Source organism: Hydra vulgaris, chromosome 01, assembly GCF_038396675.1.
Source record: "Hydra vulgaris chromosome 01, alternate assembly HydraT2T_AEP".
Lineage (NCBI taxonomy): Eukaryota > Metazoa > Cnidaria > Hydrozoa > Anthoathecata > Hydridae > Hydra > Hydra vulgaris.
This window is the reverse complement of record NC_088920.1, coordinates 51,837,327-51,860,135: the sequence shown is the minus strand read 5'-3', so window position 1 is coordinate 51,860,135 and position 22,809 is coordinate 51,837,327. Positions and strand designations below refer to the sequence as shown.

General features: G+C 27.2%; 2 protein-coding genes across 2 annotated transcripts; one reads left to right on the top strand and one right to left on the bottom strand.

Moving 5' to 3' along the window:
- Positions 1 to 4,090: 4,090 nt before the first annotated feature.
- LOC101237123 (zinc finger protein 1) lies at positions 4,091 to 22,502 on the top strand. Its single transcript, XM_065788547.1, has 9 exons — positions 4,091 to 4,252; positions 5,041 to 5,561; positions 12,383 to 12,473; positions 16,256 to 16,470; positions 16,543 to 16,714; positions 17,175 to 17,318; positions 20,913 to 21,021; positions 21,149 to 21,600; positions 21,706 to 22,502. Exons 1-9 carry the CDS (start codon positions 4,222 to 4,224, stop codon positions 22,452 to 22,454), a joined length of 2,484 nt encoding a protein of 827 aa, XP_065644619.1. The 5' UTR covers positions 4,091 to 4,221; the 3' UTR covers positions 22,455 to 22,502.
- LOC136075049 (zinc finger protein 862-like) lies at positions 7,077 to 9,638 on the bottom strand. The gene is made up of 3 exons (XM_065787280.1): positions 9,393 to 9,638; positions 8,943 to 9,222; positions 7,077 to 8,866 (listed from the first exon to the last, which is right to left on the bottom strand). Exons 1-3 carry the CDS (start codon positions 9,636 to 9,638, stop codon positions 7,077 to 7,079), a joined length of 2,316 nt encoding a protein of 771 aa, XP_065643352.1.
- Positions 22,503 to 22,809: the final 307 nt, after the last annotated feature.

The window sequence follows — 22,809 nt, the reverse complement described above, 5'->3', positions numbered from 1 at the left end:
ATGATAATAATTTCAAAAAAATTAAAATAACAGCATAGCCATGAGATACGATATTCAAAAACGCATATTTTTAACAAAATAATTGGTCGAGTTGAAGAGCGTAAGTCTGGTTCAGAGAGATTATAGAAGTAAATTTAAGAACAGACCATGTCCAACGGCAACAGCTATCACAAAATTATCTAAAAAATTTGATACAACCGGAACAATACTTGATTTGCCACCAAAACCGAGGAATGAGCGAGACATTCGAATTAATGCCAGAAATAAGCTGAAAGTACTCTTCTTCGAAGATCCTAAATTGTCGATCAGAAAAGCCTCAGTTGATGTTGAAATTTCATACAGCCTTTGCTGTGATATTCTTCTCAAAGATTTACAACTCAAACCGTATAAATACCAGAGTGCTCATCAAATATTGCCACTTGATTATGAAAAAAGAGTAATTTTTGTTCCATTGTGGCTGGACTTTGAAAAGGATGTTCACAAATGGTTGATCACTACAGATGAAGCCTATTTTTACCTTACTGAGTCGATCAACAAGCAAAATAACAGAATGTGGTTGAAAGAGAGACCTGAGGATTGGATCGAGAAACCGTTGCACGATGCGAAAGTTTTGGTTTCGTGTGCCATTTCCTGCCGAAAAATCTACGGACCCTACTTTTTCGAAGGAACGGTAAATCAGCACAATTACCTGGATATGCTTAAAATTTTTTTCTGGCCTAAGCACTATAGAGTTGAGAGTCACAAAAAATACTACTTTCAACAAGATGGGGCTACTTCGCATACGGCTAATATGGTTCAAGAGTGGTTACAAAGTAAATTTGGGGAGAAATTCATTACCAAGCAACAATGGCCTCTACGATCACCAGACTTCAATCCATGTGATTATTTCCTATGGGGTTATCTTAAGTCTAAAGTTTATAAGCCATTACCGAAGACTTTGGATGATTTAAAAGAGAACATCACGAGAGAAATCCAAAAAATAAACACTTCGGCTTTGGAATCAACGTTTTTGAATTTTAGAAAAAGATGTCATTTATTAATTGAAAAAAATGGAGGTCATATTGATAAAAAATAAAAAATAAATTCTTATCACTCAATTTCCTTTTAATTTATCTTTAAAATGGTGTATCGGACTTAATAATCCGATTGGATCTACAACTTTTATTCAATTTTAAAGTTTATACTTTTGATTAAATCACCCTGTAGAGTTTTGTTTTTCAAATTGAATTAAACTAAGTTTATATTTAGAAAATTAAAAATATTTTGACTTCTGTGGCAAACAATGGCTGTTACAAGAGCGCAACTGACTTGTCGTGTTTATGGCATCGAATGTGAACTTACTATTTACAAACTTCCAACTGCTAAGGAAGTCATGCAGCACTATTCTTTTGTTAGATTACAGGTTCCTAGGACTACCAAGTCAAGCACAATGGTTTCTAGAGTTTCTGAAAATGTAATGAACATTTGGTTGAAATCTAGCATTCAAACTGTTAAAATGCAAAGAGAGCGGCAGAAATCTTTGCACAATAATTTGAGAATAATTAATGGTCCTTTAGATAAGGAAAGAACTTTTATATTAACCAAAGCATTTGAAAAAAGCACAAAGAGACAGAAATACTATGATTTTTTTCCTCTAGTAAAAGCAATTTGGAAGCATCAGTTAATACTATTGCTGATATAGATGTAGAAATTAATCTCGCAGAAATATGACATAAGTTCTAACCGTTGCCAGAGAATTTGGCAGATATGGTGTATCTGATGTTGCTGGAGCTGCAATCGCTACTGTCACATTTTCAGATTTCGGAATTATAAAAAAACATCATAGAAAAACTCAGAAATCATAGACCGAACCGAGTAAGACGTCAAAGACAGTTGCCTAGAATTATCACTATTGCTCCATTAGACATTACCACACAACCTAGACATTATTACACAAACATTTCAACCTAGACATTATCAGACAAAGCAAAGTTAGCCATGTGTTCAGTAGGCCCAAAATATATTTTCTTTGATAGGAGAAAAGATAAAACTCTTTGTGCATTAGCAACTCGCAGTAAAGACATAATCACTGAGGAACATATTCCATTAATTGAAGAACCTCATTCAATTCTCCATCAAGTGCATTATCAACAAATATCAAGAATGCTAGTATAGATTTTTTTGATGAAAAAAAAATATCACTTGATGATGTGTTAGCTATTGGCGCTAATGGAGCTAATGTAAATACTGGTGCGAACAATGGTGTAATAACATTTCTGGAATTGCATTTGGAATATCCAGTTCAATGTGTGTGTGTTCCATTTTAATGAACTATCAATGAGAAATTTAGTATTGCATTTAGATGGCACCACTTCAGGACCTACTACATTTAGTGGCAACATTGGAAAAGTAATTGCAAATTGTCACAAGTTGCAAATTATCAAACTTAATGTCAGACAGAATAACTTACCGAACGTTCTACATGAGAGTGTGATAAATATATTAGCAAAGATCAACAGTATCTTTATAACATGTACAAGGCAATAGAAATAAGTGAGGTGAAATAAGCCTGGAAAAAAAAGCCTGGCTCATTTGTTCATTCTTGATGGCTGACAACAGCAAATCAAATCTTTCATTTGTATGTTGCACTCCTCCGTTTACCGAGCTTGTAGTACTTAGTGATTATATTCTTCAAATTAATACACCGGTGTGGTTCTTTATAAAACTGGAGCCTTCATGCTACATGGGGGCAAAATACTTGTGGGGCCTAATTCAATTTTCTTACTTCCTTTCTAACAGTGATCCACTTATAGTTGATAAATGCATTCAATGAAATGCTTATTATGGTCACCCAGAAAATATTTTGATATTAATGCTGATGGATAACCGAAAAGAAATGAAAGAATTAGTAGCTAGAAGAATTAAATTTGCGAGGCGAAGTACAGTTTCAAATTCTACAAAAGTAAGAAAGTTCAAAATTCCTCCTCTAAATTTTGATGCAGTTGATTACCATAGTCTTGTAAATTGGGAGGAACAAGGGCTCCACCACCTATGTTAAAAGAGTTAAGTCATGATTTCATTAAAAATGTAATACAAAATAAGCAAAAGTTGACTTTAGATGACTTTCCATCCCATTCTCAAAATTTTGAAAGACATTTTCAATTGGTTACAAAAGCAGCCGCAACTTTATCTGGAGAAATGAGAAGAGACGGATACATTAGAGCAAAACTTTTATCCAGAAAGTATATTCCACACTTTGCTTCAAAAAGTAATGGGAATATGTAAGAATAATTGATCAATAAACTTTTTTCATAAAACTTCTTTAAATAAGTACAATAAAAAGTACATATAAAACGGCATTTAAAAAAATGTGAATTGCTCATTAGAAATGTTATTTTAGTGTTAACGTAATCGTGCTATTGCATAAAATTTTGAATTTTATGCAATAGCACGATTACGCTTGACAGAAAACAACTAAATCGTTGCATTTTTTGTAGAGCAGAAATTTTTACATATGTATAGGAATATCAAAAATGGCTAATTTTCAATTAGACAGTGGCAAAGGAAGGAAAAAATCATTTTGATTTTTTGTTTTATATTAATGATATTTAGATGTTAGAGCAACATTACTTTGCTATTCAAACTAATTTGAACAAAAAAAATGCAATAGTATATATATATATATATATATATATATATATATATATATATATATATATATATATATATATATATATATATATATATATATAAAATCAACATATTAGTAACTAAAAGTTACTAATATGTTGATAATACATAATTATCTGTTCATTAATCATATCAAAAATTGATTTTCTAAGTAAACACAATTAATACAGAATGTATATATCACTTCTGTTACGAGGTGAAAAAAACTACTTTTGCAGCTCAAAAACAGTCCTCACTGTTGCCATTAGTAGTAAACTTTTTTTTTCTTTTAGTTAGCTTGACTTGTTACTTTAATATTTATCGATATATATCTAATCTGAGGGGTCCGTTTTGGAGCTTAGAACTCTTAGAATGTTTTAGAACTCTTTCCTACTAATGTTTTTATTCTCAATTTATACCATCAGCCGGTGCGTAACCCTTCGCATTAACTTACTAAAAAGCCGGCTGCGAACAACTCTAAAACTATCACGTGACTTTATTGTAAAAAAATCGCAAAACGTCTAAGCTAAAGATGTCTTCGATTCATAAAAAAAAATAAAAATCACTGACAAAATGAATAACACTCATTCTTTGAAAATTGATGGTGAGTCTTTCTAAACTAATGATAAATTTTAATGCATAAAGTTTTTTTTTAATTTATGGAGTTCCCGCTGCAAAATCCTTCAAAGGTTTGGTGGAAAGGGAAGAGATTGTGTTCCAGTGTCCAGGTTCCATATATCATTGTTCTTCCCAGTCTACTATATATACTTTTAATTCAATCCACCTCTGCAGACGTTACCTAATGCTGTGAATTACCTCATGTAGCTTACGATAAATATAATTTATTTTAATAATTTTTCCTCCATACTATTAAAATTGTGTTTTAAACTTAAAACATACTCTGTTTAGTACTAAATATATATATAAATATATATATATATATATATATATATATATATATATATATATATATGTATATATATATATATGTATATATATATATACATATATTACAATATATATATATATATATATATATATATATATATATATATATATATATTACAATATATATATATATATATATATATATATATATATATATATATATGTAATGTATATATATATATATATATATATACATTACATATATATATATATATATATATATATATATATATATATGTAATATATATATATATATTACAATATATACATATATATATATATATATATATATATATATATATATATATATATATATATATATATATATATATATATATCAGTATACTAGTTTTATTCAAATAAGGTATTTACTCAATGTTACAATTCTTAATAAGATTTATAAATTACATTTATAGATTGCATACTGATTATTTATTTTTTCAGAAAATGGAATTACTTTTAAGCAAAACAATCAATTACTTGCCTCCAACAAAAATTCTAATACTTCTCCAACTATTTTTTCTGTACAATCATCACATCGTCAACAGCAGCGTTATAGTTCCATGTATGAAAATTCTAACTCAGATATTTTGACAACAAACAGATTGCACTTAAACGATTCCAGCAATGACCAAAACTTGAGTTATCTTTCTTCTCACAACAGTAATGGCTCAAATTTATCTTCTGCATTTAATAATCGTCAAATTCAAGCACCTCAAATTTATAATGCTTCTTTGAATAGTTCAAATTTATTGTCATCTACTGGTGGTGAACACACTCATATGTTAACAAATCAAGTGAAACATGAAACAAGTCAAGAAAATCAAAATTACAGTCAGCACATTAGAATCGGTATTGTATCATCTGATTCTTCAACAGGATCAACTTCTAATATCCAATCAAACTCAATGAGTTATTCACAATCTACTATGGGTTTGCAATATTCGACATCTGGTTCATTCCAGGTATTTTATAAATATATTACTATAATATAAATGTATAAATGTTATATAAATGTTATATAATATAAATTATATTATTGTAAATATTATATTAACATATATTACTTTAATATAAATATTGTATTAATATAAATATTATATATATATATATATATATATATAATATTTATATTAATACAATATTTATATTAAAATAATATGTGTATATAATATTAATTAAAATAATATGTATATATATGTATTATATATTATATATATACATATATATGTACAATTATATATATTAGGGTGTTAACCAGCCCAATGGCACTCTTTTCCCAATTGGTTTAAATCCCAAAATTTAATGGCCCTTTTTTTTTATTTTGAAGTAGATAAAACAATATCAATCAAATTCCTAATAATTTGTAGAACAATAATAATAAATATTCCTAATATCGCAAAAACGCAGTAAAAAATATATTCCTGGCTATTAGCTTATATTGCTATATTGGCTATATAATATATATATATATATATATATATATATATATATATATATATATATATATATATATATATATATATATATATATATATATGCACACATATATAAGACTCTGAAAAGGTGGCAAAGCTAAGGTCTATTGGATATGATGGCCGATGGTACAAATTTTTATGGCTTGCCAAGAAGAGATTTTAGGTGTTGGTATTTTATTTTTGAATGAAAAAGTGATGGTTTTAATTGCAGCTATTGTCAAAAAAAAAGAAGTTTGGCATGCACTGCTAATCACAAAGCCAACAAGCTGTGTACAAAGCTCGATGGCTTGAGCAATATTTTACTATAACTAATTAAGCCATACCATTATATTTAATATATATATATATATATATATATATATATATATATATATATATATATATATATATATATATATATATATATATAGGCTTGGACAGGAATGGCGTGCGATCACGCGCTTGGTTTGACCACGCATATTATATATATTTTTGAAAATATAACCACGGTTGCTTTTAAGTTTTAGAAATGAGTCGATAAAAAACTGTTTAAAATAGCGTTAGAAATAACTTTTTATTGTATTTCAAGTTGATCGTTGATCTTTTTAAAAACTTTTATATTACGTGAAGATTTTTAAATACTATTACTATTTTTTTAAACTATAATAATAAAATACGATATATAAAACATTTTTAAATAAATCGATTAGTTACTTGCAATGATTCTTAAAAGTGGACACTTTGTATTTAAAATATCCAAGAATGTTATTTGAATTTTTTTTTTTATTGTATAAGAAGTCGACAAAAATAGACGTCACGCTCAGTTGAACTAATAGGTAGAAGTTAGAAATTATTTGCACTCTCGCACAGTGATTTTAAAAGTATTATAGTGTTTTATTTTTGAATGAAAATATCAGCGGAAGAGAGTTAATGATCTTTTACTTATAATTAATATTTGTTGTGACAGCCTTTATGGACGACATGCATGTATATTTTATGATAAAAGTAAAAGCTCTGATTTTTTTAAATGTATTTTGTTGGATTAAAAAAAACGGAATTGAGAAGACAAATACAATAATAGTCCGATTCAGATGTTGAGCTATATTCGTCGTCAATGGAGCTTTCCTCGGAACTATCGATTGTTTCTAGTGCAGCATCAGTGCCCTCCATTGATTCAAGGCGAACCCCCCTGCGTTTATTTAGGTATATATTGAGGGCACTATTCAAAATATCATCTCGTTCTTCTACGGTAAAATTTGGATCATTCCCGGCTATCAATATTGCGTCTTCCATTGTCTGGTTGCTCATTTTTAAACGACGATCACTCAGTATCAGGGTTAGTATACTGAAAATCCGTTCCACAGACGAGTTTGAGCAAGAAATGCACATTATTAGTTCAACAAGAAGAAGAAGGTTTGGGAAAGTTTTTCTATAATAAACAAAAATTTTCTCCCATAGCAGCACCGTTGTAACTCCTTTATACTCTGTGTTTATTAATAATTTAAAAGCATTCCATTCAGAGAGAACCATTCCAACTTTTAATCCTGCGTATTCTAAAGGAATTTTAAATTCCCTTATTAATAAAGAGATGCTAGCATCGCCGTACATATTGTCTGCTGTCCAAAATTGGGGATCCAACCAACTCATTGGTTCAAAGACCGTGTTTGACAACGAACTAAATCTATCGTCTATTAATGGTTTAATGATGTTGACTGCAGTTTTTCTAACTTCTATAGCAGCATTAATACTATCAAAGTTAATGTTAGTCATATCGTAAAGCTCAATGTCAACAAATTCTGCATTTGTTTTTTTTAACTCGTGGTCATCTTTGAAATAAGAAGAAACAAGAGTAGTTGTATCATCTTTGTACTTGATTCTAAATTTTAGTAAATATGAATCAAGTATATTGTCTATTGTTTCATTACTTAATTCAACCAAGTAATCCTTAGTTAGATCTATGGCTGGTTTTACCTCGTGCACCATCAACGTTTTTTTTTCGAAAACCAATGATAACGGGTTCAATTTCTCTAAGACGTCTAAATAACTGCAAAACATGCATAACAGTCGGTAGTCATGCAAATGTTTGGAGATTCCGAAAAGTTTAGCGCGCATTTCTGCTGTGGTATTGCGATTGACAAGTGCGTTGTCAAAGCCTACAATAATTGCAGGCCAGTTATGTACCAATCTTGTCAATCCTCGTCTTCTGTGACTAACAAAGCGCGTTCCTGATATTTTGGGCAAGGTGTAATATGTAATATTTAGTGCCTCTGCTGCTTTTTTAACTTCACTTTTTAATTTTCCAGAATTGCAAAATAAATGGAATATGGTAGTATAAAATTGATCACAATCTCTATATTGAACAATATTTCTTGCACTATCTTTAATTGCCAGTTCCAAACGGTGGTTCACGCAGTGCATTTTAACTAGCCATGTTCTGTTGTTTTTCATTTGAGTTAAGACCCCATTATACATGCCTAAGTTAACGCTAGCTCCGTCAGAAGTAGCGCTGACAAGTTTATTTTTATATGCATCTGCAGTTAAAGGAATATTTCCTGATTCATTAAAAATGCTGTCAATAGCCTTTTTAATGGTATTAGCATTCACACCACTCCAACTGTTCATCTCTAGTAAAGATACTACAAGATAAGCAGGTATGCCATCTCGTTCAACACGAACAAGTACCAACTCTTTCTCATCCTTTGTTTTTCGTGCTTGAGAGCCATCAGAAAGTATGGAGAAAAAGTTTTTCTCTTTAACAATTTTAGCAATTTTTTCTTTAATGGCATTAGCAATGCGGGAGATAAATTGACGTGCTAAATATAAATGAAAATTAATTTGATCTTTGTTAATTTCTTAAATAATATCAAATTAATTTAAAAATTGAATTACCTGCTCGATTGTGGCTTTTTCCTTCTACAAGTTGCAAACCATTAAGTCTTTGGCATTTGATAAGTACTTCAAAATGACTATGGGGTATGCTTGGTTTTAAAGCCATTTCGTATGCTGTTTTTATCATCTTAAAATACGCTTCACGAATGTTTTGCTTATTATATAAAGAGTTCTGGTTATCTGGATTTATAATGTGGCCTATTCCAGTTTCTTCAGTTGGGTTTCTCTTATCGATTTCCAGCGCCAGTTTATGGATATGACCTTCAAGATGACGATCAACCTATTTTAAAAATCAAGATATAAAAATTAAAAACTTCATATAAAGACAAATTTATAAATTATCGCGGGAAAAATATTGTACTAAATATTTGTGAATAAAGTAAGTAAAAACTTAGTTGAAATTATTTACTGTATTTGCAAATTCAAATGAGCTTTTAATTTTAATCTTACCTGATGTTTTGTTACCACACTAGTTCCCTCAATAAAAGCCTGCAAAGAACCAACCATTACTCCTCTAACTGAACGATCACTTAAAATAGCAAACTTGTTTCTTGCGCAAACCTTACACCATATTTTGATAACTAATCCGTTTTCTTCAGTGTAACCGATAATTTCCTCTTTCCCCCACAACAGAAATGTTTTTAAGCTCTTTGATATTGGCTTATGAAATTTAATTATTTTTGCCGCTGATGCCATTTTTAAAACCTTCAATACTTAAACTTGTATTTAATTTTTAATCTGTACAAATCTTCCACTCGCTGCGAAACACTTTAATAACCTAATTTTTTTTGTTTATAAAATTATAACATTGCATTGTAATAATGTAATAATTGAAAGAATTTGCTTAGTAAGAACTATTTCTAATTGCTTTTTTTTTTTTACTAATTATTGCTTGAAACGATTGAAAATTACTATTTTAAAAAGACTTTAAAATAGATTTAGTTATTAAATATTTGGTGTGTATATATATATATATATATATATATATATATATATATATATATATATATATATATATATATATATATATATATATATATATATATATATATATGTATGTATATAATTAAATAATATATATAATACTCTTGTTTATTTATTAAATGGTCGTTAAAAGTGATTTGTAAACGTGTTTCTGAAACTTTTATAAAACATCACAGAAGATAAAAGTTAATTATTTGAAACATAAAAACGTAACTTAAAATAACTATCGCCTCGAGTTCGATTTTTTTTAGTTTAGTTAAAGTTTTTTTTATCTTTTTTGTTAATATTCTTTTTTTTTTATATTTATTTAATGTTCCTTTTAATTTAGTTTTGTTAATATTTTTTTAACGCATTTCTCAACTGCTTTAAAAAAACCTAACTTCATATTGTCAAAAACGTCTAAGCAACCGTGGTCAAATTATATAAAAAAATTTTTATGTGTGTGGTCAAACAAAGCGCGTAATCGCACGCCATTCCCGTCCAAGCCTGTATATATATAGTGAAATGAAATCAGCTTTCAAAGGGCTGGGTTAAGACTGTTGGTCCTTCTAGTGTGTTGGCTGGGATATTGAAGGCTTCAGTGGGTGTGAATATTGAGTTTAATTATGAAAATAACTTGGTTTTTTTAAAGCAATATTTTTTAATCAATAGTCTCGCTAGGGTGTCAGAACTTTACAACATAATTGTACTTAAAGATTAAATCACTAGAATGTGGTTCACTAGAATGTGGTTCAAAATAAAATTAACATAACTAGGAGAGTATTAATCAATAACATGTTTTGTTATAGCCTAAGAAAGGGAACAACAGTGCAATTTATTCTAATGTTAAATATAAAGTTTTTTGAAAAGATAGATTGTGAATAACATTTGTGGACCTCAAAAAAGCTTTCGACTGAGTACTAAGGGAGATTGTGTAGTGAGCATTAAGATATTTAAGTGTTAAAGAATGGTGTAACAGTTATCACAAGTTTGTATAAAATTGTCCAGCAAAAAACAGCAATCAAAAGATGGAGAAATTAATATATATTTTTAAAATTATAGTTCAGTGCACAGTCCTTTGTTTGTTTGTTTGTTTGTTTTCTTTAAGACTTTCTAGAGTTACTGTGGGAGTTATTCTATATTGACAGAATATTTGTTACTAAGATTTTAATAATAGAAAGATGGACTGAAAGTGATTAGGCCTGTGATAAACATAAATAGGATCAAAATCATGCATTGTAAAGTGAAGAATGAACAAATAAAAAATAATGGAAATAGGAGGAAAGAGGTATGAAGCAAATTATTGTTTATATAATTGGTAAGCAATGAGCTCATAACAAATGAAGTGAAACAAAGTGCTCTTAATACCATAAGTTATAAGTGTAGAAAATGTACTTAATATAAAGAAAGTAGTATGGTGACGAGTTTTGTTATGTTGGAGATACAATTGGATCAGCTGGTGGATCAGAAGAGGCATCAAGAGTATGGTATGCCTCAAGTCCGGTTCAAAAAGTTATTTCTCCTAACAGCATAAGGTTACACAATTGAAGGAAAGCTATACACAACATGTATTATGATGTATTGCAGTCAAACATGGCCAATGAGGTTAAGGAAGAAAATAATGACTAGCATTGGGGCAATGAAGGAAATAATGTCTAGCATTAGGGCAATGAAGGAAATAATGTCTAGCTTTTTTAAAGAACGGAAATAATGAGGATCTGGTATATGAGTCACACAACGCATCTAATAGATGTGTTGTGAGGCACATATACCAGTTATTGAATTTAATTGATCTTTTAGATCAATTAAGTTTATTTATTCAATTTATAAATATGGTACCAGCAAAATTATATTGGCTTAAAAATGGTATTTCTTTTGAAAATGTGCAGTCTAGTACTTCACAAATCAGTGCTTACAGCTAATAAATTATTGTTGTTATATAAATTAAGTGTTCAACATTTAATTATTTTTATTTTATTTTTTATTTTGCATTTTTATTATAATATATAATATAATTATAATAGTTTTAATGTATAATATTTTACTTTTTTTTTGTTTTAATGTTACTTTTTTGTTACTACTGTATTTTATTTTGAAAGTAAATAAATAAAGTATAAATAAAACAAACCAAGCCCAAAAATTATTTAAAATAATTTTCAAGTTCTTATATCTTGAAAAAAATAACAACTTTTGTTTAAGGAATGAACTAATCTACTTATTTTTAATCCCACTTTTTAAATAATGCCAATAAGTTTACAATTAACTACTTTTAACTAAGTAATGTTCTTAGTTTCTTTGCATTAAAAGTGATTGAGATATAATATTGTATAACTGTATAGCTCAGACACTGTTATATTATATATTATGTAATTAAACTTTTGATACTGTTGATAGTCTTTTCTTGTTTTTTTAAATCTGTTTTTAAATTGTTTTTTTTTCTCTTCTATTGTAGGGCTAAAATAACTAATTTTATTTAGACCTCAAACAACACTTTGGTGACATTGGAAAGTCAGCAAGGTGGCCACCAACCCACTTATGTTATACTCCAAGCGCCTGATGGAGAAGGAGGTTTTTATGCTTTTTATTTAACTAGAATTGTTACAATTTAAGAGTTCAAAAAAGTGTTATTGTTAAAGTTTTTTTATTTTACTAAATTATGCAATAAAATTTTGTTCCAAAAATGCCTTTTTTTTTAAATGGGAATTTATCTAAATTTAAAGTTAAATTATTAATGACATCAAGATATAATTTATTAAAAAAGCGAAGAAAGAAAAAGTAGGATAGCCTCCAAATAATATTTAAATAAAGATTGTACATTTTATCAATTTTTTCATTTTAAAATGCTAACTGACTATAATTTCAAAGTTAATTATTTTTTTTCCACAAATTTTACAAAGCTAAAACTTCAGCAGAAAAACAAATTAGTAACAATTTAAATTTGACTTTGCAATGTAAAAAGTTATCCAAACAAATAGTATTGTGTTTTTCCCAAGCTTTTATTAACTCTTTGTCTGTCTGTCTCTGTTCTCTGTCTGTTCGTCAGTGAACAACAAATCTATCAATCAATTTTTGAGTCACTTTCTGATAATAGATTTTCTTCAAATTTTGCATACATACTCTTGCTTGATGATGATACAATATTCAATAATTAGTTTTGTGATAAGTCAATTAATATAGTTAATTTTAATTAAGTTTATTTTTTATATGGGAAGAAGAATTTTCAAAACAAGTATATTTGTTCCTACTTATACGCACATTTAGCTTATTTGGATAAGGCGTTGACTTCATAAACAGGATGTCTGTGGTTCAAGACCTGCCTCTTTCTGAATTTTTGTTTTTTTACACACGCATACAGCCGAATGTTGATAAAATGAAATAGTAGTATCAGAAAAAATTGATTGCAAAATTTGTATTTCAGTAACATAAAAGCATTGGGTTTCAGAAATTTGCTTTTAAATATACTTTTTATTTTTTTTTAATAATTACTAAGTTTTAAAATATAAATCTTAAGTGTACATGTTAGTTAAACTAAAACATTTTTAGTTTCAACTACCTTTAAGAAACAACTATTAACAGATAAAATAAGCTAAAAGTTAAATGATATACTTATATTTTAACAACTCACACACGATGTTTAATAAATAATGCAGAGCTCAAATTAATCAAAAAAAATCTAATTGCAAAATTTTTTTTTTTTTAAATCTCCCTTTCCCCTGCCACTGCTTTGCATAAGAGGGGTTGCTTTAGTACAAAATTGTATCTTTGGACATTATGTTGTAGTTGCTATATTTTTAACATAATTTAAATAATTATTATCAGAGTCCCAAAAAGATTCCGAATTTATATCTTTATTTTTTCATGTTCTCTGGTATCCAGAAGCTCTAAACATGAATGATTTATGATCTGCTATAAGAAAAAAATATATGGTTTTTAATGACTTTTAATGACCAGAGTCTTGGAGTCCTTGCAACCATTATACCTAAAGACTCCAGGTTCGAAAATTGGTTGTTACTAAATCTTGATTTTTTTTCCCCATTAATAGTCCATAAGTTTTTTATATTTTTAAAGCTCCTTGATACCAAAAACTAGGAAGAAGTAATCTTTTTGTGACTTTCAAATCTAGAGTTCTCTTTAGGACTCCGCATCCCTGATTATTATGTTAAAAAAATATTTAAATAATATCTCATAATATTCTTGTTTGGGAGGGAAGGGGGGTTTAAAAAAGCTTACCATATAATTAACAGCTTAAGTTATTCTTTAAAACTTAAGTGGCAGTAATAGTGTAATGTGAAAGTAACATTTAATCATATTATGATATTGCTTTTAGTAATTGTTTTTACTTAACATGGTACTTTAAAAAGTAAAAGTAAAAATGCAAATATTACAATATTTAAACCACTAGAGTTAGTAAAAAGGTTTATAAAACAACAATTAAACAATACTGGGAAGTTGTTTTGTCATAAAGAGCTTGTGTTAATATAACAAAACTCTGCTACATTGTTTTATTGTCATTTTATCCAGATTATAACATTAATAACATAAAACGCATTTAAAATAAGACAGTAAAAATATATAATTATTCTAATTAGCAAATTAAAACATTTTCCTCACAAAACTTTAAACTTAATATTTGTACAATAATATGCTCTATCTATAGATCAAACAAGTAAGATCAAATCAAAACAATGAGTAAACTCAAAAAAATATTCATCTTGTTAAATACCATGTTTTTCTAATTTATTGCTTCTTGATCTAGTGTACTATTAAAAATTACTATTAAAATATAATTAATTTTTTTATTCATAGAGTTTTTAAGTTGATGTTTTCATTCAATTTTTTTGTTCAAATTGTTTTGCATTGTTTAATAAGTTCAAATTGTTTTGCAAATTGTTCAAATTGTTTTGCAAATGTTTAATAAGTCAAATTATATTTCCATAAGCTTAAGTAATTCTTAAATTTTTTTTTAATTTATGCTTTGTATAGTTAAATTTTTATTACTCGTTTAATGTTTCTAATTTTTAAACTATTTCAAGAAACAAAAAGTAATGGTGCCTTTACAAAAAATATTTAGCAATTCAAAATGTTAACGATTTATATAAGACTTTTTTCTCGCTTGCATTATCTTCTAAATCTAATATTGTTACTGTAGATAGGCTTAGGTTTGATTTTCAGGAATAATCCTCACTATGCCACAATAATTTATAATTATTATAAGCGAGCGTTAAAATTCTTTTAAATTTTATAATTTTTTTAATTTCATATTTCAAATTCAAGATTATTTGAACAAGAGAATTTTATAGGGCTAAAATTTCCTTGTTCAACTATATTTCTTTATAAAATAAATTCCTGAAAACAACTTTTGTATTTATAAAAAATGTCTTGATATCGCTATAAATATAATAAAAAGTACAAAAAAAATTTAATTTTGAAATTGAAGTAAGATATTATTGGCTTCCAGGCAAAGATTTAAAGTAATTCAAAAGCGCTTCATTTGGATGAAAATCTCAGCGCAAGAGAGCATATGATCATACTTCTTTTTTAAAGTTTAATTTAACGTAATAATAGAGGTTGCTTGCAGCCTTGTTGGGAGTGAATCAGAATTTTAAAAAAAGTGTATGCAAATAAATGAACTTACAAGACATGTCGTACTCGTGGTCTCAAAAGTGCACATGCTAAATTTTAAATGAATTATGGTGAAATCTTTTTTCATTAAAACTTTTACTCAGGAATATGAAAATTAGCCATTGCTTTAAACAATATATTTTTAAGATTGCTAAATTGCTTTAGTCAATCACGATTCACGATTGCTTAATTCTACCTTGGTTTATATATTTTTTTTGTTTTAATCCCTGCGCAGGACACACATTGATAGAATTTTTAAATCAATATTTTTTTAATATTCTTGATCATTTAATTTTGTGCATAAGTTTTGTTTATACTTTTTTGTTTGAAACTTGCAAGCGCAAGTTTTTTTTTCATTTTTTTTAAACTTTTGATATGCTTGGTAGTTCTAACTTTTTTTCGTCCTTTTTTATGTTGCTCAACTCAGATTGTTTTTGTTTGTATTTATTAGAAAAACATATAATAATTATAATCCAAGACTTTTTTTTTAAATTTCCATAGGTTTTATTCATTAGGTGTTTCTACAGTGTTTTTTTTATTTATTTTTTTATTTTAATCAAAGACTTGATCTTTGCTAATTTTTTTTATAGAGTTTCTGTTTTAATATTTTTATTCCACCTTATGTCATAGATTAGTCTACTTTGCATTAAACTTTGTCTGTTATTAAAATATTTAAACTTGTTTCAGACTAGTTATATTATTATAACCTTATGTTTTATTACAAACAGGTGGTCAGTCACAAATGTTTATTGCTATGCATGCTCCTGGATTATCAAATCAAGATCCACAGCAACAGCACCAACCATATGTTACTTTGCAACCTGTTGATGAAAATGATTTAGCAAACGCTGGTTTAGTACAAGAAGGAATGAGTTTACAGCAAGTTGTTATGGCTAGCTCTTCAAATATTAATGTCGATAGCAAATCAGAAAATGGACAACAGGTTAGAGAGTTTTTATTTTCTAAGTATAATCTTTCTCATAATTGTTAGTTAAACTAATTAGTTTAATTTCAGGTTGTTTTAAGTATACCAAGTCAGCAATCAATTCTTCAACAAACAGGAAATGGGCAACCAATGGTCGCATATCTGCAATCTCTTGATCATGGTCAAGTTATAATGGCTGCAAGTGATTTATCAGGAAATTTAACATTACATAATGTTACTGGTCTTAGTAATAAAAGAAACAGTAAGTTTTTTTTCCTCTCTCCTTTGTTTTGTTTATACTTTGGCTTATTGATTGCAAAAGGGAAAAATAATAAATAAATATGAATAAATATCATTGAGTATGACAAAAGATTTTTATAATAATCTTTGTAACTTTTGTTATCAGCAATATTTTTTTGCTCTTTCAAAAGCTCAGTGCAAAAATTCACGAATGAGCATTTTTTACTTAATAATAAATAAGATTAGAACAAAATTTTTGAAAACAGAACTGTTGTGTTTTTAATAGAAAATAAAACAGCTTTTGTATTTTTTATTAACAACAACTCTTGTATGCACTCGCAGGTGTGTGGACTAGCCTGAAAAAACATAAGCGCGAAAGCACTGGCTAAATGAAGAAGACTGATATATATTTATATTTACAAGCAGTATTTGTATTTAAATTTATTTTAAAATTTTCATTTGTGTTTATATGTTTTTTTAAGTTTTGTCTGCTGCTCGCTCTGCAGCTTCTGCAGTTGGTTTGGCGCCTCGTAGAAGACTAAGTACAGATCCACGTAGTTGTGAACAATGTGGAAGATGTTTCAAATATCCTTCTGATCTTAAAAAGCATTTACAAATACATACAGGTTAATTTTTAAGTTTTAAACAAAAAATCATTAATATAAATATATATATATGTATGTATGTATGTATGTATATGTATATATATATATATATATATATATATATATATATATATATATATATATATATATATATATATATGTATGTATGTATGTATATGTATATATATATATATATATACATATACATATATATATACACATATTAGTATACATTGTTATTATGTGTTCAAGTATAGCCTTCTATATTTCTTTATGATTGTTGTTTAGATATCAAAATTACTAATAGATTAATAAAGAATTCTAAGTAAACTGGTTATGTTAGTGCCATTGTCTTTTTAAAATTGAAATAAAGTGTTCCTCTTAAATTGTATTTATTTTTTGAAAGTTTTCTTTTCATAGTAAAACAAAACTAAAAAATCAAACCTTTTCAGGTAGTGCGTGCGGTCGCACGTCTTGTATGTCCATGCCTAAAGTAATTTTTTTAAACAACTTAAACACGTTTTTATGTCGTAAGCGTTTTAAGAATTCGCAGCAAAATAAAGCTATAAGAAACTAAAGAATAAATCAGTAATACTTAAAGAAAAGAACTGAATACTTTAATAATATAGAAAATCTAAATAAAATAAGCTAAAAAAAATGTTTTTATCAATGCACAGGAAAGCAAGAAAACTAATTGCTATTTATTTGTAAAAAGAAAAAGTTTAAGTTTTGATGTAAAAAAATGAAATATGCTGCAAAATTGTGTGGGCTAGTGCATTGTTAATTTGCTGAACTTTCTTTACCAAATTTTTAGGAGCCTATTTAAAGCATTTTTTTTATTTTTTTAAATACATTTTTTGTAAACAGAGCAATCGTTGTGTTCATTAATTCTAGTAAGTTATATTAACATTGAAAATTGGAGAATATAAAAGAAACAATTTCAGACATGCATCAACTGTAGTGAATACATTTATTAAATAAACTATGTTATTCTTTTATTTAACTTATTCTGTCATTAACAAAATATTTTATTCAAATAATTTTTTTTACAAATAAATAACAATTTATATTTTTATTTTCCTATTATTTATATAATAGTATTGAGAAAAAACATCAAATCTAGCAAAAACTTTTTTAAATGTGAAATGACATTAAAACAAATAAACATTATTTAAAAAATTACCTAAATTACTTATGGTTTCAACGTACATAGCAAATTAGTTTCTTAATTATATGGACTGATAAAAGTTGTGAATAAATTGGATATCAAAACTTTTAGTTGTTACTAAATCGTTTTAAAAGATAATATTTTTTTCCAACAACAATTCTAAAAAAAAGGAATACAATAAGAATAAAAGTTGTATAAAAATTTCCTTAAAAACATTTTTTTTAATTTACTTTTTTTAATTATTAAATTTTCTAGTTTATTTAATAAAACTTAGTATTTCGTTACAATTTTGTTTCCTTTTTTAAGGATTTTTTTTCTAAGTAGATAAGTTCAGCTTTTTACCGCAAATAGAATAAACGCTTTAGAAGTTAAAAGATGCAAACTGCCATGGTTAGTCTAAAAAAATTACTTTAAACATGGACGAGCAAGGACGATGCACCCCACCTAATCCAAGCAGTTAATAGCTCCAATATAAATTGTGAGAAATTTTCTAGAATCATAAATTCTTCTTAAATCAGTTTTTTTTAGTTGTGACTCACAAACTTCAGTAGGAATAAAATAATTTTAAAGGTCAATATATATCAAATTACAAAAATATTGCAAGTCAATTAGAGTTTTTTTTTTACAACAGATTTTTTTTCTTAAATGAAAAATAACAATTTCTATTACACTATTTCTTTTATTTAAACTGCTGAAATTGAACTAAACTTCAGATGCAGTAAACATTGACAAAAATTTAAAAGCTATATTTGTTTTTTAAAATAAAGTTGTTTGTAACTTTTTTTAATATCTGGTTTTAAGTATTAATTACTTAATATATTTACACATTTTACTAACTAAAGATAAATTGAAAAAAAGGCTCTCAACAATAGTTAAATCAAAATATGCATAAATTAACATAAATTAACAGACTACATGAGAATTTCTTCAAAGCTGTGTCTTCTGTTTCAATATACAGTTTTCCCTTTTTTATATGGTTGCTAACATCTTTTCCTTTAATATTGATTTAAATATCAATTTAAATTTAATGTTTTTTTACAATTTTGTATATGCTAAATGAAATATACTTGAAGGTTCCAACACATGTTGCTTCAATTTTAAATATCATGTTTAAAGAACTTAAAATTTTTTTTAAAATTAAATATTAAATGTATGTTAGCAAAAACTTGCTTGTCATTTTAGTATATACCAAGGTTTAACATATATCAGGGTTGATAGGTTTAAACTAAATGGTTTAAACCAATTGAAAAAATATAAATTTAAACTAAACTAATTTTTGGTTGAAAATATTAAAACCAATTGGAGTTGTTCTAGATAAGATTCAAAGAGATCAAACAAAAATAAGTGACACTGTTGAAATTTTTAAAGAGTTGATCAACATGTTATCATTTTTCAATCAAGATGGGAGTAGAAAAAGAGCAAAGTTTTTTTTTATATATATATACATAACATTAAATTATGATGTATTGGTTGATGAATTAATGTTAATTAATGAATTAATGATGCAGTAATGTTAATAGAAAATATAATTTACTCAAGTAAAATGACTAATGCTTTAACTTAATTGAAAAAGTTGACTTAACATGAGTTTTTTTTTTTTTTTAAATAAAAAAAGGAGTTTAAACCAAAAAATCCATGGATTTTTTGGGGTTTTTTTAAAATAAACTCATGTTTTTTTTGTTATATATTTTTTTTTTTGTAACCCTAATATATACCCAATCTACAGATTCAATAATTTATTTCAACCATGTGTAACTCTTAAGAGGTTTACAATATGACATCAAAGATTTTTTTTTCTTTTAAATACATTGAATTATTTTCTTTCACATATAATGAGTCATATTTGTATTATTTTTTCGCAAAATCACAAAAAATTATTTGTAAAAAAAGTCAAGATTAAAATGTTTTTCTTGATTTTCTAGATTTTATTAGCGCAAATTGTTTTTAAAAATTGTCGGGATCATTTTTCAATTTATTTATAACATTAAATTTAACACAAGTATATACAAGAATTTATAAAAATTTATAGCAATAAACAATCATAAAATAGCTGAAATTTTTCAAGTTATTTCTAAATGTGAAGGTTAGAATGAAGAATAACAAAAAGTTTATAAAAAATAAATAATTATTAGGAATGGAAAGACCAAACCGGACCCTTGAGTTTGTAGCCATTAGAGGCTATTGTATTTAGTAAGACTCTTGGATCTCTAAATGTTCTGACTTCAGGTTTTCTCAACTTCAAAACACCATATGGCATAAAAGTATGACAATAGGAGTTCTTGAAGTTATACGCGGTGTGTACGTTTCTCAATAATTTTTTGGCGTATGTTTCAAAAACAAACGAGAATTTATAGTTCAGTAAAAAGTTTAACATCGTGATGTTTTTATTGTTTTCTTTTCTTTTGAATCTTTTTTCAAACTAAATTAAAAACATTGCTATTTTTTAGATGTAAAAAAATTTGAGTGCGATGAATGCCCTCGCACTTTTCGACGTTTGCATCAGTTGAATGTTCACAAGAGAATACATACAGGAGAAAAACCCTACGTTTGCAACAGGTTTTTTATAAATTAAAACCGTATTTAATAAAGATTAAAATTTAAATTTTAGTTGTCTAGAAAGTGTAATAAATCCAATATTTTATTCAGAAAAATTTTCAAAATATTTTGAATTATTGAATTAAAGGTGTGGAGCACAATTTCGTCATGATTCTACTCTTACAATGCACATTCGTACTCGGCATGATCACTTAAAACCATTTACTTGTGATGGATGCGGTAAAAAGTTTGGGCGAATGTCGCATTTACGGAAGCATCAAAGAAACGTTTGTGGGCGAAACGAAGTTCGCGGGACAACAGTATATTGCAAATATTGCGCCATGCAGTTTGCGAAAAAATCTGATTTAAAAACTCACTTTATGTTATGTGAGAAAAAGCCTGACCCAATCGAAAAAGAAATACTTTCACCAACTCCGTTTATATGTGACTGCGGAAAAGAATTCAATCGTGTGTACGATTTCAAGCGGCATCAACTATCTCATTCGGACGAAAAACCCTACGGATGTCCTCAATGCGGTAAAATGTTTAAAGAACGTTCGTCTCTTAATAAACATGTAAAACGAATGCACTGTAGCGAAGGTAAGATAAAAATATTTTTCTTTTCGGTAAAATTGTAGTTTGTACCTTTTTGATATTGTACTTAGCTTTTTAATCTTTATTTTATAAATTTATATGTTTATATAGGCGATGGCACAATTCCTATAGATGATGACGGGGTTATTGCTGGAGATGATGACGATGATGAAGAAGAAGACGACGAGATGTCTGGAGAGGAACACGAGCTTACATCGACTGATATTATTGTATCGTTATCTATGACTGGAAATGATGGTACTCAGTCTAAAACTGCTACAGTAGCAGCACAAACATTAGCTCAAGCAGGTATAATTACCTCATCTGATGGTCGAGTCATGACTGCAAGCGGACACCCGTTAACTGCAGCTGAAATTCTTAACTTTCCAGAGGTAGCTGAAGCTCTTGGTATAAATTCAAGTATTCATGCAACAGTGCTTGAAACTGATGATAACTCGACAATGATTGCTATTACTCAAGCAAACGAGTTGGAAACGAGTGAAGTTTCTATGGAAATGGAACAGAATATGATTCAAGATAATCTAATTTGTTCAACATCTGGTCATTATATGTCATCTTCAGATAGTTTAAGCATGAATCGGGTTACAACGGGACCCGAAAATTCTGATTTGCCTACGATGTATAGTTCCGATAATACTGATATGTATAATGGCGACAATAGCGTAGATTACTCAAGCTCGCTAGACAATAATATGACCTTTAAACAAGAGGATACTGAGCGTTACTTAAAAGTGGAAAACGATTTTAATACTGTTGACGATGAGCAAAATTCGAACTACAATCCTCAAATTTTGAGCGAAGATTCTACAGACGATAATTTAGTATTAAATTCTGTTTAATATTTTTTAAATCGATACTTTGCGTCATAAATAAAAGTTTAATAATTATCTGCTCTACATGTTTTATATATATATATATATATATATATATATATATATATATATATATATATATATATATATATATATAATACACACACACATATATATATTTTATATTCTCAACATGATTACAATTTTTGTCATCTAAAATGTTTAATGAAAACCTAAAATTTAAAATATTTTTATTTAAATATTGTCTTTAAAATATTTCAATTAAAAAAGTTATAAAATTATAAATAATATTATAGAACTTTGCTTATTTTCAAATTTAAGTAGATCTAATTCATAAAAATTGGGTAAGAATGCGGCAAGA

What these genes read in the sequence shown, in the direction of transcription:
- LOC101237123 (XM_065788547.1), top strand. Translation starts at nt 4,222, where the DNA reads ATGAATAACACTCATTCTTTGAAAATTGATG. An exon ending in CGACATCTGGTTCATTCCAG is followed by an intron (nt 5,562 to 12,382) that starts GTATTTTATAAA and finishes AATTTTATTTAG; the next exon opens with ACCTCAAACAACACTTTGGT. An exon ending in AGCGCCTGATGGAGAAGGAG is followed by an intron (nt 12,474 to 16,255) that starts GTTTTTATGCTT and finishes TATTACAAACAG; the next exon opens with GTGGTCAGTCACAAATGTTT.
- LOC136075049 (XM_065787280.1), bottom strand. Translation starts at nt 9,638, where the DNA reads ATGGCATCAGCGGCAAAAATAATTAAATTTCATAAGCCAATATCAAAG. An exon ending in GTGTGGTAACAAAACATCAG is followed by an intron (nt 9,223 to 9,392) that starts GTAAGATTAAAA and finishes TTTTTAAAATAG; the next exon opens with GTTGATCGTCATCTTGAAGG. An exon ending in AAAAAGCCACAATCGAGCAG is followed by an intron (nt 8,867 to 8,942) that starts GTAATTCAATTT and finishes ATTTATATTTAG; the next exon opens with CACGTCAATTTATCTCCCGC.